The sequence below is a fragment of the Anabrus simplex genome, chromosome 12 (genome assembly GCF_040414725.1).
Source record: "Anabrus simplex isolate iqAnaSimp1 chromosome 12, ASM4041472v1, whole genome shotgun sequence".
Lineage (NCBI taxonomy): Eukaryota > Metazoa > Arthropoda > Insecta > Orthoptera > Tettigoniidae > Anabrus > Anabrus simplex.
Genome location: NC_090276.1, coordinates 87633842 through 87654673, shown reverse-complemented (window position 1 = coordinate 87654673; position 20832 = coordinate 87633842). Strand labels below are relative to the sequence as shown.

Sequence of the window (20832 nt, the reverse complement as noted above, 5' to 3'; positions counted from 1 at the left end):
GTGACGAAAGTCAATGTTCGGCGTCTAAAAATGCGTAGGCCTGTATGATTTTACAGACTCCTTTTTGAGCCTGATTTAACATTTTTGAAGGAAAAAATTGGGTTTAATCTTGGATTCCGAGAAATACGGGACTACATTTTTTCAGAATGAAATTAAACATACACTTTCATGTAGTATCGGATTACGAAAAATAACAAGTAAGCCGTAGTATGGATATCATCTGCGGAAACGCAAGTTTTGAACAACCTGATTGCCGTTTCATAGTGATTTTAAAGGGCACAAAGGGTTTTCCGACTTTTATACAAAGATCGGATATAACTACAATCCGTTCTAGCGAGTACATTTTTCGCTGTTGTGAATTCTCGCTATAACGGACTTCTACTGTATCAGTCTAGCTTTTGAACCAATTATATCAGCAACGAAGAAGGTCTGACTTACATTCCTAGTGTATAACAAACAAGTCGTATGCAGCGAAGGAGGAACCACAATGACAGGTCAGTCTAGGAAGTAGAAACAAGCTCTTTGAGGGCCGAGGGGTTGTCCTAATTCACACTCACCTTGAGCATCCCCTCCATATCGAGACAGAGGAGATCCTCCTTGCCCAGCGTGAGGAGGGCCAGTGCTACCTTGAAGATCACCTCCATTCCCTCCGACAGGAACACGTCCATTATCCTGGAACACACGAGTATGAGACATAATCTCTTCCTGAATAACTTACACTTCTTTCATAGCATTCTGCAGTAAAATTATTGTGTGGAATTTAATGCATTTTCTTGTGTAGTGAACTCGTTGTAGTCTCATTTGTAATACTGTGTTTGATTATGCTTAAGGAAACTGCCATGACTGAAGTTGACGAGAACATGCCTAATGGCCACATGAACCCTCCTGTTTCCTGATTAAGCACAATAAGCATTTCAGTGGAATAATGCACAAGTCTTTACCTTTTCACAGTCCTCTATTCTCTAATCCGAACAGCTGACCCAGATTAGACAGGACAGTCCTGTGTTCAGGTATTTTGTCCTGCTGCCTACCCAGAAAACTCAGGGGCTGCTTGAATATCGCAGTTTCAGTAAAGATATTGGTTTTTCTGGAATTGTTGACATCTAGTATCCAAATACCAAAGTGCTGACAATGGCTGATAAATCACTTATTTCTGGCTCGTGTTCTTGTGCGACTCAAGTCACGTCGTCACATATTCTGTTCAGTAGCATAAAGGAGCAATGTGCGTGAAAACTTGATCTAAGCAATCTGCAGTGGTGATCTGTTTGTTAAAGAAATAAATTGTAAATAGAGAGAAGTATGGACTAGCTGTGAATAAAAGTGTCACTCCCAGAACAAGTCTGATGCATATTATATTAAAAGTAAATAATAATAATAATAATAATAATAATAATAATAATAATAATAATAATAATAATAATAATAATAATAATAATAATAATAATAATAATAATAATAATAACAATAATAATAATACTTCATCTCTTGAACACAAAACTCAGACGTTATTGCACTGCCATAAGACCAGAGGCTTTGTATGCAGTGGAATACCTTGCTATGAGCAAGAAAGGCCTGATGGAAAAATTGGAAATTAAAGAGAGAAAGATCATAAGGAAAATTCTTGGCCCAATTAAAGACGAAAATAAATATAGACGTTGGGATAATTATGAGCTGTATACTCAGGTCCAGAAGATCTCTGATGTAATGTGCATGTTATGGCCCACACGGAAAGGAAATGGGGATCACTTAGGAAGATATACAAGAACGCAACCCACTCAGGAGGAAACTAAAAGACCACCAGGGTTTCCCAAAAGGTCAAAGTTGAAGACGGGAAAGACGTGGACGGAGAAAAGAAAGAAGCAACACCGGCAACGAATGAAGGAGCACTGCGCAGAGATCAAAGCCCAGAGAAGATAGCTGAAATAACGTGGTCCTTAGTAGGCTGATACAAACAAAGAAGAAGAATCTTCATCTATAAAATCATTTCTAAAGCCCTACTTAGGGCTGTACTATGACAGCCAGATAAAAGTGAGGTATACATTTATGTGGCAATTTGCACATTTATCTAGAAGTTTAGCTGAAAACGTGACAACTTTCGTTTATTTGCTCTGGGAGAATATTCTTAAGTTTAGCTATGCCAGTCAGAGAGGCGGTTAACGCTCTTATCTGGGACTTTGCTCCTACCAGGAACGCTACTGTAAGAATCAAGATGGCTACACATCGAGATCTGCATGATGCTATACGAAAAATAAGTTGTTATAATTTAATCTATGTACGCTATATATTTATAAAATATATCTTGCTTCCTGTCCAGCTATCGCAGAATTTTTCAAGATTTCCCAAGCTAACAAGTTGTTGCTACTGACTATATGAGTTGCACGCAAGCACTTCAATAGCAACATCGTTTGGTGCAGCCATGCAGTTATTTTTGGGTTTGAGTCCCAATAGTCCAACATTTTTTTTACCTTCTAAATGTTAGTCGGTAGGGTACTAGAGGTGATAGTACACATTTCCTAATCATTAGAGTGAGTGTCAAAAGCTAGGGTTCTGTTCCAAACCTATCCGTGATGCACGTATAACGTAAAGGTATATGACATTGTTCATGGTGATTCGTCCGTCGAATGAGGACGTTAAGGAGATTGTATTTCTTTGACTTCATAACAACTTGCTTACACTAAAGTGAGATAAATGCTTGCCAGTTACTATTCTAATATTGTCTTGGGAAAAAAACTAACTAATTAAATTAGCAGCAATAAATTGAATTAATAAAAAATTAATGATCCTACGGCGAATACAATGGCATTAATTATGAATATAAACTTTACTTTCGCCGTAGCACGCATCACTATTAAGTTGAAAGAAGATATACTCGTATGATGGTTCAACCTTTCAATACTATTAAAATAAGAAATGTAAGTTTTACATTATTCCTCCTCCTCCTCCTCACCACCACCACCACCATCATCATCATTTCCCATTATCCAGCTGTAGTCAGGTTGGGGCAAATATGGTTCCTCTTCACTTTCTTTGGTCTATCCACCATTCCTCTAACACTGTGTCCCAGTTCAGGTTTCTTTCTACAATACTGCATTGGATTGTGTCCTTCCATCTCAATCGTGTTCGTCCACGGCCTCTCCTTCCTTGCATTTGCATTTCCATCACCTTTTCTGGCATTCTTTCATCTCATTCTCTTTATGTGCTCAGACCATCTTAGTCGGCTCTTCTCTATTCTATCATTCATTTTTTCCACTCCAATTTCTTCCTGAATATCTCATTCCTTATTTTGTCTCTTCTATTCTTCTGTATCATACTCCTCAAGAACTTCATTTCGGCTGCCTGTATTCGACTCTCATCCTTCTTTGTCATTGGCCAAGTTTCTGCTCCGTGAGTTGTTATGGGTACGTAATTCATCTTGTACATAGTTTCCTTTGCTTCCTTTGTCCCATAACATGTTTCTTACACTATGATAGAAACAGCTTCCAGCTTGAATACTCTTACTAATCTCAGCATCCAGTCGAGCACTCTCCATTAATTCACTCCCCAGGTATTTGAATGTCTCCACTACTTCCAGGGGCTTGTCTGTAAGTCTAATTTGACCTTTCCCTTCTTTCTCCCCTCTAGTCATAACAAGAGTTTTACTCTTTTCTACACTTATTTTCAATCCACATTCTTCGATCTTCCCAATCACCACATCCAACTGTTCTTGAACCTTCATGTCCTCTTCCCCCCCAAATCACAATATCATCTGCAAATAACATGATGTTCATTTCTCTTCCTCCATATGTTCCTTTTGCTGTTCTCATGATGTCATCCGTTACTATTGTAAACAGGATTGGTGATAGAACACTTCCCTGTCTCAGCCCACTAGTTATTTTGAACCAACTTGTCCTGCCAACTTGTGTTTGCACACAACTACATCATTCCTTGTACATCATTCCCGTACTCCCATTGCTTTTCCATTAGTTGTCTCATAATGAAAATGGGCTCTATTGTTGACCTTCCACTTCTGAAACCAAACTGATTTTCCTGTATCTAATTTTCAACCCTCAACCTAATCCTACTTTCCAGTATCCTCTCCATTATCTTAGCAACGGGATATTAGAGTAATTCCCCTATAGTTCTTCAATACTTTCTTATCACCTTTCTTGAAAATTGGGATGATTATTCCTTTTTGCCAATCCTCAGGGACCTCCTCATTCTCCCAGACAATCCTGAGAACTCGATATGTCCATTGCAGGCCTACAGCTCCAGCTGTATAGCAGTAATATGATCGAAAGTCGACCACAATTCCTGCGAGAGAATGTTGCTTAACAGCAGGTGTAAACGAAACAACTCTTGCGAGTTCAGTTCCTTACGAGTGTAATGCACTCTCTCGATCCCAAAAGCCTTGCTAGCGCGTTGATATATTCTCCTGGCCTTCGGTGTATTCAACGTGTGCTTCAGTTTCACACAGTTGGGAATGATGTTACGGTCCCTGCATATCAGTAGAAAGCACACAGAAAAAAGAAGAATAGACTTCTTTCTCCTTAATTTGTTGAATTCTGAAGCCTTCTTAAAAGAATCCTCCCCATAGAGGTTTTTAATGTTGCTATTGCAAAACGTAAAGAATTTCACCTTATTTTCTTGACATGGCATAAACCCAAAAGCCTATACAGTATCATGTCTACAAAAAGTTTTTTTGCTAAAAAGGATAGGTAATGAAAAGTATACATTGATGCTTTCACGGCCCGTACTTGTAGACATGCCGTGTCAAGAAAACAAGGTGAAACTCTTTACGTTTCACAGAAAGCTTTGCTCTGTGTCTTCAGAAGAAAATCTCTACTGTTGGTGATGAACGAACTTACACTTCTATTACTAACGTCTAAATTTAAACCCCCATTATTGTAGAAGTCTTCCTCATGAACAGAAGAGATTTTCTTCTGAAGACGCGGAGCAAAATTCTCTGCGAAACGTAAAGAATTTCATGCTGTTTTCTTGACATGGCCCATATAATGTCTACAACGAAATGTATAGTTACCGAGGTGTGAAATGATAGCATTTTCTCTATAGCAAAAATAACCTTTTATACAATTAATTCCTTGAAGAATTCTTTAGCTATAACCTGTTCTGCAATCTTATTAGATCTATGTGGTGGGGGTAAATAAAATTAAATATTAAGCCTATATAAACAGACATACATTACTTTCAATATTGTTGCCAAAGGAACAAAAAGACAGGAAGAAACGAAAAACAATATAGTGCAAATAAACTTATTTCTAGCCACAAATGCTTGGTTTGAACTCACCACAGCTTCTTCCTTCATTAGATTCCAGTATAACAGAGAATTTAATGACAGCAACTGCGCACTCCTTCGTATTGGTACCTCCCTTCACCGTTCCCAAGGAATTACTGCCATGTACTTTGTAGGAGATGAAATTAAGATCAATGTCGCACTTGCACGGTTAATGGTTTATCATCTGGGAACTGTCCGACTCGTTGGCTGAACGGTCAGCGTACTGGCCTTCGGTTCGATTCGTGGCCGGGTCGGAGATTTTAACCTTAATTGGTTAATTCCAACGGCACGGGGGCTGGGTGTATGTGTTGTCTTCATCATCATTTCATCCTCATCACGACGCGCAGGTCGCCTACGGGCGAGCCGAACCCATCCTGGGATATCTCGGCACTAAAACCCATACGACATTTCATTTCATTTCATCTGGGAACTCAATGAGAGCTGTCAGTTGTTGACAGGCTGTTTTAAGTCTTCACCAGTCGACATGCTCTATCAGCTTGCAGGAACTGCAGCACCACACATTCGAAGAGAAGAAGCTGCGAATAAGGTGAGGGCTCGAAAAGAACAAGAAAGTGCTCATCCACTACATGGTCATGTTCCCCCCAGCTCAGAGACTGAAGTCCAGGAACAGATTTTTTACGAACATCTCCGGAACTAATCAGAACAGCCCTAACAGCAAGATTACAGCTCTAGAAAACAAGGTTTCCCAACATCCCTGCACAGATAGCAGTAGCTGAGTGCTTACCACCTGGCTATAAAGAGAACTGGATACTGTAGAAATCCCTAAATAGGTTGAGATCAGGTGTGAGCAGATCCGAAGTGACCTCAGCAAGATGGGGTTACATCAATGCTAAACAGACCACATTCTGCTGTGCCTATTCTCCTGTACAGAAGATAACTCTTTCAAGTCACAGAGAATGCACTTGGCCAAAACGTGCATAATATGACCAAATGTTCTCGATGTTTCTGACACGAGAATAATAATCTGGGAGCTGACTTCACAAACAAGTTTCCAGCCATCCCATAACTCAGTTAATCGCCACAATAACCACTTACAGCATTCCTATTCTTCCTAGTGTTGTCCCGCAAGACCATGGTCTTCTCCTTGAGTCCTTAAAAACTATTTTGCATGGTCATGGACGTCATTTGGCATCAAGCCTCCCTCATATCCTCTTTTACCACATCTAGCCAGTACTTTCTTGGTCATCCAGATGGGTGGACACCAATGACGTCGAAGTGAAAGGTGAGGCTGGCAACTGTGCCACATGCTGCACACAGAACAAGGCCGTACAATCAGAGGTGCCTTTCCTGTATTTTCTCCGTAAGTGACATGCTGCCCATTTGCTGACGAACTGTGTCTTTCCCAATGCGGTGGATTTTTTTTTTTTTTGCTAGCGGCTTTACGTCGCACCGACACAGATAGGTCTTATGGCGACGATGGGATAGGAAAGGCCTAGGAGTTGGAAGGAAGCGGCCGTGGCCTTAATTAAGGTACAGCCCCAGCATTTGCCTGGTGTGAAAATGGGAAACCACGGAAAACCATCTTCAGGGCTGCCGATAGTGGGATTCGAACCTACTATCTCCCGGATGCAAGCTCACAGCCGCGCGCCTCTACGCGCACGGCCAACTCGCCCGGTCAATGCGGTGGATTAAGGAGATGCACATCGAGCAGTGGAGCACTCACGTCTCCAATGCTTTTGTTGGATGGTCGGCATTTAGCATCATATATTGCAACTGGACACGCTACGGTTTGGTGAAGAGGCATTTTTTTGTCACAAAGTGTGCTAGTGACACCCCTCACCACATCCAAGTTGCATTTTTTCCGAGCTCACACTTCATTTTCATTCCACAGTCACTCTGCAGGCAAGGTCCACGGTATCTGAAGCTTTTGCTAAGCTCTCGCCCCATACTTGGATTAGTTTCCAGGTATTATGTTCAGACGGAGACCATGTAGGGAGAGGCAGTTGTTCCATTCTTCAACTCGAAATTGCAATTGTGCTTGGGTGATTGATGGCTGCGAGTGCGACATCGTCGGCATACTTGAGGGTCCAAGGAACACTGCATTGCAAGTCTCGAGTGATGGTATCCATCATGAAGAAGAGCTGCGGTGACAGAGCAAGAGCCCTGAGGACACCGACTTTAACAGGGAAACTGTCTGAGGTGCCGACTGCTGATATTTGTATATAACATTCTGATACAGATGATAAACTGCTACAGCATGTTATGGTCGTGATCAGCCGATGTAGAACACAGTCTTCTTGATATCGATCAACGACAGCAATGTTAAGTGGCAGTAGTTTTGCTCTGTGTCACTCCATAAGGTTTAGAGATGTGAAGATAGTGTCAGTTGTACCAGTTCTCAAAATGAAGCCATACTGATTGGTACTAATTTTGGTGATGTATAAGCAATAAATTTCATGGTTAGACCCGTATTGAAGGATATGACATAATTTGTACAAACTTTAGTTTATTCTTCACCTAATCAATACATAGTTTTACTTCAAGATTGTGGCTTTCTCACTAGTTTTGCTGCAGAACAGAACTTCTTTTCTTCCCCTGAAGCAATGCAATATGTTTTGATGTTGCATCATAATATTTCAATTAATAAATGACTTTGCTTAAAGCCTCAACTAAACGGCATTCAGCAATAATTATCTACATTCCCAACTCATTCTAGAAGCTTACCAAACTTACTCATACATCACACTGTACATAAATAGTTGTCACATGGTGTAGAGTTAATGTTCAAACATCACATCATTTTCTTTGTTTAAGCACGTTACTAAGACAATAATTGCTTTTGAGGGTATTTCTTGTTGTATTTAAAGAAAATGGGCTAACTTTTATTGAACAGTAATTATTGTTGTGAGAATGTAAATATCATAAATATGATGAGTTATTTTTACTCTGGTTCTACTTCAATAATAAATTAATATTTTTTTCTACAGAGTACAGATCAGCAAATTTTAATCCCATTTACCATTTCTTATTTTGTATGAAGCTCGGTTTCGGTATCAGTGTATTAAAGAGTAAGTACTCAGTGAAAATGAATGTAGAGAATTATGATTAGATGAATTTGTCCTATGTATCTTTATTACACTTTTTGTAGTGTTAAATAAGTGTTACAGTTATTAATTGCACTAACGAGGTGTAATTGTTAAGCATGTTCTGATCTAGCGCACCGTGGGAATATCCTCACGTAGCTAACATGCGGAGAGCAGAAATAGTTTAGGAACCATTGGACTAGACCGCTACTGGTCTTGAAACACACGAGAGCCTCTGCAGCATCTACTACACGTACCTGCTATTTGCTTTACGTCGCACCGACACAGATAGGTCTTATGGCGACCAAGGGACAGGAAAGGCAAAGGAGTGGGAAGGAAGCGGCCGTGGCCTTAATAAAGGTACAGCCCCTGCCTGGTGTGAAAATGGGAAAGCACGAAATACCATCTTCAGGGCTGCCGACAGTGGGATATCTCCCGGATGCAAGCTCACAGCTGCGCGACCCTAACCGCACGGCCAACTTGCCCGGTGCACGTACCTGCAGGCGACGGGCAGGGGCAACGCGGTGGTGAAGAGGGTGAGGAACCAGCCGCTAGCGTACATGCTCGTGTGGAAGCTCTGCGACTGAAAGTGCATGTGGAGGTCTGGGATCAGCTCCTGGAAGCAAGGGCATCACAACAGTAACGACAGTACGGAGAACTGTAGAGGAGATATAGACATCCAGTGGCACTCACCTGCACGAGGTTCTCCAACTGATACATGCACAGTCCGAGTTCGGCCATCGTCGGCTTGAACATGTCCCGCATGCGATACTCTTGCATCAGCTTTACCAGCACAGCAAACGCCTCCTCTTCAGGCATCTGCAATTACATTACTCAACGTTACTTCTTGCACACTTCTTACTCTTTAAGAATATTTTAAATAAACATGGCAGGAAAATAAAGCAACACAAAGAGGGAGAGAAGAGAAAGAAAGAACGGAGAGGAAAGACAGACTTTCTTTGCAAGGATGTAAGAAACACACACATAGTAACAGAAAGTAACAAACAACCAGCATGAACGACTTTATTTGTAACTTGGGTGTTCCTTTCCATTACTTATGTTGACTTGGTCTACATTTTTCCATCTGTGCTCCCAATCTTCTATTTCCTTCTCCTATATTCAACCAGCTTGCTTTTCATCCTACTCTTCCCACATCAAGACAAAAAGAAGAAGAGGAGCCCAAATGTCAATATAAGTAATGGAAAGTAACAGATAAGTACAAACCAAGAAATACACAATATATCCAAGGAGAGGAACACATTTTGGCTTGTTTATCTGGTTTTCTTGTTATCGTACCTGTCCCACATCATGCCTGAAGATCTGTGAAAAGCTCACAAGTAGAGCCGAGTCTCCCATAGACTGAGAAGAAATGGATGTATCGGTAGATGAACTAGGATTGATGTATTTGAAAATGTGGAGATAGTTATAATCCTTTTGAGTTTTCTTTCTATTTCTCCTTCATCCCACACTAACCTGTCATCGTGCTTATCCTAACGTATATATGCAAATAATCCCCATACCTTCATTTTAGAAATGGAAATTTTGAAAAGAAAAAGTTATTTTTGTAATTAAATAACTTAGTTAAATATTAAGATTAAAAACCATAAATACTACAGTACAATAAATATGTCTGGTCTACACTAGCAACTTGCGAGAGTAAACACGAATTTCTCTGACACAGATCGATAAAATATCTGCGGAAATTCACAATATATTGGAATGAAAACACACATGAGCCATTCACGTCTAGCCTTACAACCTGTAATTTTTTCATTCAGATATTTGCATATCCTGTTTCCAATTTCTGGAAACACAGATTTTCATTCACAAAATGCCCTGTGGTTCTATTTGTCTGCTCAAGTCGAGCTCTATTTTTCCTCCAATCACATACGAAACTCTTGTCCACATTGTACTTTCTTCGTGCAGCAGTATTACCAATCTGCACTGCCGCTTCAATAATGTGGAGTGTTTCTTAAGCTGTAAACAAGAACTCACACCGATCTTCACAAACAGGCAATACTTTAAATTGATGCCACATAAATGAACCAATATGTATGCAGTGTGCTTCTCATTTTTAGCGGTAACAGACCTGTCAACAGAGTGGGCAGAAAAATACCACCTATCCAGATTTCTGTACGTCAAAAGCACATAATGCAAATAATAGCTGCACTCCAATCTCCGTTGCAAATTTTGAAAAAAAAAATTGTGTGTATATGGTAACATGTTCCTGTCTTACTACATACATTACTTGAAAAGGAGGATCCATTAGCATGCCATCCTGGTTTGCCCACTACGAGTAGTGGTAGCAGACATACCTGCATGAGTAGCAGCCCAACGATGAAACCTGAACCTTGGCAGTAGCCCACCTCACGGTCGTGGAGAGAATACGCCTTCATCACGTTGAAGAGACTCTCCTGGCCGAGCCCATCCTTCTCCTTGAAGAACTCGTGCTCCGGATACGTCCGGGCTATGTCTCGCCGGATCACCTGCGGGGACAACAACATTACCAACCAGACAGACATCGCTGTGACAAACAAGCCCCACAACCCTCGTTAATGCAAGATCACTCAAGATACAGTAAGCCAAAGAACATCTTTGCAGATAGAATTAGACAGAAAGCAGAATGAAGCTAATATATGTTATCTCAAACTTGTGAATGGAAGCTGTATGTCATTAACCTAGGGAGGATGAAAAAATTAAAACCTTGTTTTCATAAATGTACAGATAATTTAAATTGATATCCAATTTGAGGAGCTTTCTTTAATAAAGAAGAAAGCTCATTTTCTTGTTCAAATACAGGGGAAGTTGTGCTCTCTCTTGGCTGCCTACTGGCATAATCACCAGCGGCTGAACAGCTGACAGTGCACTATTATCATTCTCAATATCCCCGTAACCTGTCTAGTGACAGAAAATGCAAAGGATATTGTTATCATAAAATAATCAATAAATTAATAGTGAAATTGTTGAAGACTTAAATAATGCCATGAAATTGCTAGTCACCACTGATGACCAAGTATTAATATATTTATAAAATATTGGCTCTTCACACATGACAACAGTGATTTCTTATCTGTTTATGTTTTTTATACTGTGCAGTGATATTTGATAATTTTTTAGCAGTACCTTTCACAAGTTCACTGTACCGTAAACCCCAAGTGTTTCGTGTTATTCTGCTTCATATTAAGTAACTGCTGTGGAGAAAAACAAAGTAATCTTCTGTCCTTTTATAAAAGGGCTAATATTAACAATAAAGACTGGACTCTATCACAAGTGTCTCTGAAACTAAGCGAGAGTGACTCCACTTATAGCGGTGTTGAAGTTGGTTCACTTTCCTGTTCTGTGAAAACATCAAAACATCTTTTCCTCTTAAAAGGAAATTCAACAAAGATTGGCCAGGCCATTTTGAGTGGTTGTTATATGATGATATGATAGTCTTCCAGAGTGCCAATATTAAGCAGATGCTATCCTGTAGCGTTGACAACACAGGATCCTTTTAAAAATATTTAAAATATGTTTCCTGTGTAGAAGAAACTAAACTAACTTTGGTTAAATTTGTGAGGAACAAACCTACTGGCAACCAGACTCCTGCCTTTCATCATAAATTTTGTGCACTGATTAAATGGAATTCAAAGAGCATACAATCCAGTTTTATAATTTAACACTTTTGTGACTCTTCTCTTTGTTACAATAGATATTTACAGAGAATACTTTACTCTTACAGAAATTTTGCATTCATTTTGTGTTAACAGAACACTTTAATGAGATGGATCCATAACAATGAAAGTATCACTACCGTATCTTCAACTTGTTTGTGCAGTGGAGTAAATTAACTGTAGAATTCATAAACATACTCTATTCTGAATCATATTTTGAATGCTACAGTGGATTTAGGGAACGACTGCCTGTATCAACTCGACTAAAAGCGCATGCCAAATGGGAACTAGTTTACATGTTTGAAATAGTGAAGGGGATGTTGAGAAAATATAGTAGCATGCAGCTGGCAGAGATCCCACCACCGAGTATTTAAGGCAGTGTAAAACTCCTAGAACTTAAAGAAAGAATTTTGAAAGATCTTTAAAGAATTAGCAATATCAATATTCTAAGTAACAATTAGGATGCTTCTCAATAACAACTAGAACAACAACTTCCTGAATATGTCTTTTACTTGGTAAGTTAACACTTCTCTTAATTACGTTAGGTCAAAAAAGTATCTCACTGCTGACCTGCCCAAACTGGCTGCTTACCACATGATATGACATGTTTTGTGAAAATAGTGTATTGATCTGTTTTCATACCTCATTTTTTTAGTACTGGTATTATATTACTTTTGTCAACATAACATAGGCAGTCTTTAGATGAAGTTGGGATAGGAAAGATCTAGGACTGGAAAGGAAGCAGCACATGTCTGGGGTGAAAATAGGAAACAATGAAAATTTATCTTTAGGGGTTGATGATGGTTGCGTTCTTCCCATCATCTCTTGAGTGCAAGTTTCCAGGCTTGTGTGTATGGTAATAATAATAATAATAATAATAATAATAATAATAATAATAATAATAATAATAATAATAATAATCGTATGGCCTCAGCTACCGTTTGCAGACATTTCGATTTGACGCCATCTGGCTGTCTGCTCGTCAATTTCGACGTTCCGGTTTACTTTGTCTGCCATCTAGCGGACCTAGAGTAAACCGGATCTCTCTTGGGCATCTATGGCTGAGATTTTTAATTAATTTTGTCGGGTAAATACCAAATGTATCACCAGAGATCTTTTACATGCCGACATCGTACGACATGGAGTGTCGAATGGACATTTTTCCGCCCTTCAAAAATCCGACTACCTCTGCCGGGTTTGAACCCGCTATCTTGGGATCCGGAGGCCGACACTCTACGATGGATCCACAGAGGCAGCTTGTGTGTATGGTGGAAACAGGTTTATAGAGATGCAGGTCCGAGTGGCTCAGCAGTAGACAGCAATTAGCCATTGACAACTACTGCCCAGCCAGACCTATTGCTCGACTTTCCTCTCCATATCAGATAGCTTTTAGCTGGTCTCTCGAGGCTGTTCCAGAATCCCTGGATTGGCGGGTAATCAAATCGAGGGCCTCCAGGTAAGAGGCAGGTACATTACCCCCACACCATGTGTGGGTTTAGAAGGTGATGAAATGCACCAACCTCTTATTTCCTGGACTCAGGTGGCAGCATGCTGGCCTCGCAGCACTGGGTTCCGTGGTTCAAACCCCAGTCAGTCCATGAGAGATTTGTGCTGGACAGAGCGCAGACAGGACAGAATTTTATCTGGGTACTCCGGGTTTCCCCTGTCATCTTTCATTCCAGCAACACTCTCCAGTTGTTTATAAGTTTCATTTCCGTATTGATAGATATTACTTTACAAAAAACAATATAAATATAAGTCACCACCTTATCAATACAAAATTTATTCACATTCAGCTAGTAAATATGGTCAAGACCGGTTTCGACCCCTAGGGGGTCATCTTCAGTTGACATGCATAAAAAATTTTTTTTACAAAAACATCACATATAATGATTAAAACTTAAATTAAGTCGAACTGATCATAAATGTTGGTATGTATGTCTTGGTACATTTGAGCTATTGTATGTGTCAATCCTAAGTTTCCCAGCATACAGTGTCAAGGTAAGTAGTTAACTAATATACATCATCCATGAAATTACATGCTATTTTTCATGTTATCACTATCTAATTTGGGTTGTACAATGTGGAATAAGATATACATACATTTGTGTAAATTAATAGTAGTAAGTTCAGTAATATACATTAAAAATTGGTTCTTAAATTACATTAAGTTTTAATCATTATATGTGATGTTTTTGTAAAATATATTTTTTATGCATGTGAACTGAAGATGACCCCCTAGGGGTCGAAACCGGTCTTGACCATATTTACTAGCTGAATGTGAATAAATTTTGTATTGATAAGGTGGTGACTTATATTGTTTTTTGTAAAGTAACACTCTCCAGTATCATTTCATTTCATTTGTCAGATGAGAGCGACAGGCATCAGTAGCCTGCACAGTTTGTATCCTCGCCACTAGATGGGGGCTTCATTCATTCCATTCCCAACCCCGTTGAAACTGGAAATAGGCTGTGGATTTTCATTTTCCTATTAACTGGGACATAAAAGAACTCCAGCATGAACAAGTTTCCAACACCCGGGTGTTTCATTAGCAGGACATACAATTATTATTATTTTATGGATAAGGTCAGCTCCTCATAAGTGAAAAGATCAGCATTAGTATATTAAAATTTTATTAACCACATTTCTTACAGAAATCTCTTAAGAAATATGGCTACCTTAAAAACTTGTTCTAAAACAAGAAATATTCCTTTTACTTCAACAAATAAAACACTTTCAGAATTCATAGTTTGCAGCCCATCTCCTATCAATCATTCCCCATTTGTCAGAAACTCCTCACTGCCAGTTCATATTTGAATGTACAGTGTGAGAGTAAATTTAGCCAGGTGAAGTAGGTCTCATACTGTATTTACTGACAATTAAAACCCACTTTTTTCAGCCAAATGTATTCTCCAAAATCGGGCTGTGTTTTAGAATCCACCTTTTTCAGCCAAATGTATTCTCCAAAATCGGGCTGTGTTTTAGAATCCATAATGCAGTAGATCTGTATGTAAATTCCAAAATTATTGTTAACTTTCTGCTTCAGTGTAAGCTTCAAAACTTTTCAGGTAATGCAGTGAACCACGGAAATAGGCAGGCTGCAAGAGAATGCAGTGCAGCAGACAGCAACATTCACTCGTGGCATCAAAACAAAATGGAGATTTGTCTTAGATGATGCTTGCTGTTTTAAAGGGGCCTAACATCTAGGTCATCGGCCCCTAATGGTACGAAATGTAATGACAATTTAAAAGTTCAAAATTATTCACTGACCAGACTAAGAAATGTGATGAAGAATGAATGGATGGATATGAATTTAAAACAATCAGTGCATCCGACACACAAACTATCATAAACAATAGTATTACTGACTGAGGGACCACTTCTAAAGCACAATCCTGCTGAATCGAGGATGCTTGTTGTCTAAAGGGGTCCAAAATCCAGGTCAATGGCCCCTCATAATGGTACTTATCGCTAGTAAAGTAGAACCATGGTATTTGTCATGTTGTGGTACTAATCAAAAGTAGCGTAGACTCACGGTGTTCCACACATTATGGTACTACTCACAAGTATTGTACGTCGCACAGGTAATGCAGACCTATGGTGTTTCTCACAGAATGACGCCACTCACAGACAACGCAAATCCAGGGTGTTCCTCACCTAGGTGTACTAATCACGGGCGCCGGTAGTCCCATGGTGTTCCTCATATAGTGGGTACTAATCACGGGCAACTCCGACCAATGGTGTCGCTCATATAGTGGTACTAATCACAGGCAATGCCAAAACCCATGGTTTTTCTCACAATCATAATAACCACGGGTACTGGAAACCAACAGTGAACCACTTTCTGCTGCTACTAATCACAAACCTACTGTGTACCTAACATAGTGGTACTACTCCCAAGTAAAGGCGACCCATGGTGTTCTTCGCGTGATGGTACTAATCACAAGTAGTTTCATGGTTCTAATACAATCATCCCTTGGTCGCCCCTTTTAGTCGCCTCTTACAACAGGCACGGGAGACCGTGGACGTATTCTTCGTCTGCATCTCCCACCCACAAGGGGTGATTTGTCTTTCTGAAGAGACGAGAAAGAAGCTCATTGGCCCAACAAAAAGGAAGAAGCATGAGATTCTGAAATTGGAACGGGAAAAGAGAAATAAAAATTGTAACCTATCACACAAAGCAATAATAATAAAAATAATAATAATAATAATAATAATAAAGCTAGGAAATCTACACATAAAACTCAATGCTGTATGAAGTAATATTAAATTTAGTAACTATGTACAATATTACAGTCATAAGCAAACATTCTTTTTATTCCAAGACTTTTAAAATTGAGATGCACATTTGATTTGAGTAAATATGGTATATCGACAACAAGGCTTCTTAACAAAATAAAATAATTACTTTAGAGAGAACAGCCAGTTTGGGCACAACAATCACAAATACAAACACAACATAATCTGGCATTACGTAAGCTGAGCACAGAGAAGCTAAAGCTGTACATCAGGGATGTCAAACACTGGCCATTGCAAGCTGCGTTATCTATTCATCTCCTCCCCTAAGATAATGAGGCGATAGCAACGACATTAGGAGGCAGCACATACAGTCTCGGTGAGAAAAGGGCACTTACCAGCAGAATGCTATGATAGACTAGCTGCTCTCTTCCCATCAAACACAGTTTTTCTATATGTTCTCCTCATTTCTATTTCCCAATCCCATTAGGAAGGTCGAGTATCATTCTTGAGGGAGATGTTTTGTTGTTAGGACGAGGAAAAAAGGAAAAGGTTGGAAAACGACAAGAAATGGATGTAGAAGAACTGGGCAGTTCCTCCCTCTGTTTACACCATGTAGTATGGGATGAATCAGTGGACTACACTAAACAAATAAATTCATGGATTCATTTCAGTTACAGCCATGCAGTCAAACTTGGAATACCTCTTAGCACATCTACACCAGAGTGACAAGAACCACTTGGGGTTTATGAATCAGTAATGTGTTTTGTGAACAGTATATTTTCGTCCTGCTCACATTTATATACATAATCAACATATAATTTTGAGGTGATTTTGCCATCAATCCAGAGAACTGAACATCTCAATTTTGTTGGGTACTAGTAAGAATGACTTTATAACCCACAGACTACGAAATTAACTCGTCATCATTTTCCCTCATCCAGTTCATTCCAAGCTGTGTTTTCTACAGCAGTTTACTGCTCTTCTATCTGGTGTGTCCCTGTTCCTCTTATCATTCAACTTCTCCACTTTCCTTATGTCCCCTTCTTGTATTCTGAACCATGATCCTCAGAAACTTCATTTCAGCTGCTTGGATACAATTTTCATCTCTTTTTTGTCTTTTTCATCATTGGTGTATCTTTATTCCACAGCAGGTGGTAATTTCCACATCCAGTCTAGTATTTGCCATTATTTCAGTTCCTAAGTAGGTACTTCTAGATCACTGCCTCCTCTTTCCTCTGGTCATTACCGTGGTTTATTCCCCATTGTTCAATCTATTCCTGTATCTCAGACTCGTCCTTTCCCCACATCACAACATCATGAGCAAACAGCATTACATTACATTACATTCATTTTCATTCCTTTGCTTCCTTCATAATCAATATAAAGAGGAACAGTAACAACATTTCCTTGTCTCAGTCCTGTTTCTCTTTTAAACCATCCTGCGTTGCTAGCTTTCGTTTTCACACAATTGCAACATTTGTAAAACAATGCTCCAATCATTTCTGTTGTATCTATACCCACATTTTTCTCTATCCAAGTTTCCCAAACCTTTTCTCTGGGTACATTGTCATAGGCCTTTTGTACATCTATAAAAATCATCACGAGATCCTCCCCATATTCTCACTCCTTTTCCATGATCTGTCTTATGATGCAGATTGATTTCATTGTTGATCTTCAAAATGCAAATCACAATGGTTCCTCTTGAATTTAGGATTCTGATTCTTTTTGGCTAGTTGTTTTATGTCGCACTGACACAGGTACCTCTTATGGCAATGATGGGATAGGAAAAGGCTAGGAATGGGAAGCGGCCGTGGCCTTAATTAAGGTACAGCCCCAGCATTTGCCTGGTGTGAAAATGGGAAACCATGGAAAACCATTTTCAGGGCTGCCAACAGTGGGTTTCGAACCCACTATCTCCCGTATGCAAGTTCACAACTGCATGCCCCTAACTGCACATCAATTCTGGTATCATCCCCTTTTTCTGAATACTGGAATTACAATACTTTTTTTTTTTTTTTTTTGCCAGACTTCAGGGTTTTGCCTTTCTATAAGCACCTCAGTAACGAAATATGTCCACTGCAAACTTACTAGTCTGCAGCCTTCATCGTTTCTACAGCAATTTCTTCAACACCAACAGCTTTACCTCTGCAAAAGCAATGGGACACTATCTCACTCCTTTCCCTGGAATGACTCTTCAGCGACACGTACATCATCTATGACAGCTGAAGGTGATGCGGTTGAAGATCAAGGCTGAATACCCAACATATACAGTACATTCATCTTTTCCTCCTTGATTTTGGCTCTTTTACTGCTTGATCACTTCTAAGACCTATTAATTGCTGAACTAACAAATACCACAGTGTCTTCAACTACTGGTCAAGCAGCTACCTGCGGATCAGATAGGTTCAAAATACTGTGGCATTGAGCTCATGTTTACAATACTTTACTAAAGTTTAATAAAAATGTAGCAGCCTTTAATTTTATCCGCGTCCCCAAAGAAATGCTATCATGTGATGGTTTGTATATTTCACCCGTTCTCTGCTTTAACAGCATTTAATTGTTTATTTTCCAGTATTCTCAGGGTCTGGCTGTTGCTCTTGGGCTAACATGAAACAAAAACTGCAAGGAATGGAGGGCTAAGTTCTTTCCTTAGCTCTTTCATGCATAACTTCTTTGTACTGATGTCGGATGCATCATTCAACATATTTACCATACTGATGAATGTGAGCAACAATTTACTGGTGCAGACTTTCATGGCCATATCAACTGACAAGCAGTGATCTTCTTTTGGTATATTAGCCACTACTGGCAATGTTTCAACTAATGTTCAATATCCCATGAGATATATCACAAAGTACAATGCCTTAGAAATAAGATTCACAACACAGATTTATTTAAAATTACAATGGAATTCAAGCAATAAATTAGAATGTATTTTGCAAAAGGAACACAAAGTGTAAGTTTCTTTCTACTAACTCCACTAGATACAATGGTTTTGAAATAACCTAGAGGCTGGCCCCAGTTCCTTCCGCTTTTAGCAAGAACACCTGACATCATTTTAATAGATTAACCTTGTCATTCTAGCTGCTTTGACACTAACGATATGAGGGAGAGACCTACTTTGACATTCCTGCTGCACAGGACCAAAAGCATTAGCAAGCAGCGAAGGAAGAAAGCTGGTACACCGTTATTATGACAAGAAAAGCAGAAAAGAGAAGCAGGTGGTGAAATACAGAAATAATTTGTTACAGCAAGCAGGGGAAGAAAAACTCAAACTAAAGCTTTATTTTTTAAAAACGCAGCAAGACGTCATGTATCTGGATTATCCAACAGCTGCTGTCTGCCATCAATTATTGTTAAATGTAATTGTAAAGAAAAGCCTTACCAGGGAATACAAACAGTACCTTCTCTTGGTCTTTCGGCAGAATCTCTACAACAGTGAATGATGCACATTACTTTCTCACACAGACACATTGAACACGTCAGAACTATGTTAAGTAATGATCAAAATTCAGGGGACCTAGTCTTACACACACGAGTCTACAAGCCACAGTGAATGAACTAGTAATGCAGATTCTTCTTCTTCCCCTCCTCAATAATCAGCAAGTACAATTCTATTATGCATGGTGATAGCAATTATTTAAATTAAAATATTCATAAATTTATAACCTCATGTCAAGGAATCTTCAGCTTTCAATCAATAAGACAATTACTGTAAACAAACAGATAAAGTCATAACAAACAAATATTATTGAAGAAATGGACTGAAATCTTTAAAATATTGAATACATTCAATATAAGATTGATCTTAGGCAGGAAATATTAAATGAAATGACGTTTATAAGGTCTCATTCCTTCCAGTCAATTGTATCAAAGGCGACAGTAATCACTTTTATCTTCTTGTCACTTCCTATATGTATTTGTATTCATCTTTTATTCTTGTTTCTTCATTTTTCCTGTATTTATCCAGCTCTCTTGCTATCTGCTGAGACCTCCTGATGAAGCTCAGAAGCAGAAATGAACTTGTCACTGGAGGAGAGGAACTAGTGAAGACGTGGATATCCTTGGTTTTTTTTCTCTTCAGTTTGTCCTTGTTTCTTCTTCCCACACCGACTTGTCACTGTGTTTGGCATTAAATCAGAGAAACGTTCTTGTAGCTTACAGGTCAAGGCGCTGACTCTAATGTAAGGCACACAGTTTGGGTCGCCATTGAGCCTACCTTCTTTAATGTTTATTTTCTTTGTATTTCCTTAACATATCTTTTTTCATAGAACAACTTCAAGTAAAAAAAATTCAAAATTTTAATTTAGTTTAAAAATGGCTTTATGAAAACCTGAAATTGTGCATCTGATGTTATGGTGCCAATGATAATGCTTCTTTGAATGCTGGCTGGCTGGTGGTGTTTGAAAACCGAAATGTTAAAAATTCTTAAAAACTCAAGTCTGTTCGGAGAATTTCCGAACAGGTATTGTACCCATGTATATCAACACCAAAGTTCAATGAAATTGGTCTCCCCTTGTGAGTCAGCAATGTTCCGTAATTTCTCTGTGGTGTGCTAGCAACCCCACCTGCTCCAATTTCATACTCCTCGATCTCCCTGCGTCTCTTCTCAACCAACATCGCT

At 39.2% G+C, this 20832-nt stretch overlaps 1 protein-coding gene across 6 annotated transcripts in view; it reads right to left on the bottom strand.

Moving 5' to 3' along the window:
• Window positions 1-20832, bottom strand: part of Evi5 (ecotropic viral integration site 5) — a 508284-nt gene that overhangs the window by 93012 nt on the left and 394440 nt on the right. For all 6 annotated transcript variants that reach the window (XM_067156470.2, XM_067156472.2, XM_067156474.2 and 3 more), the window contains 4 exons: window positions 10632-10802; window positions 9010-9135; window positions 8814-8932; window positions 558-672 (listed from right to left, as the gene is read on the bottom strand). In XM_067156470.2, coding sequence (XP_067012571.1) covers window positions 558-672; window positions 8814-8932; window positions 9010-9135; window positions 10632-10802 — 531 coding nt within the window. The remainder of the gene's footprint in view (window positions 1-557; window positions 673-8813; window positions 8933-9009; window positions 9136-10631; window positions 10803-20832) is intronic.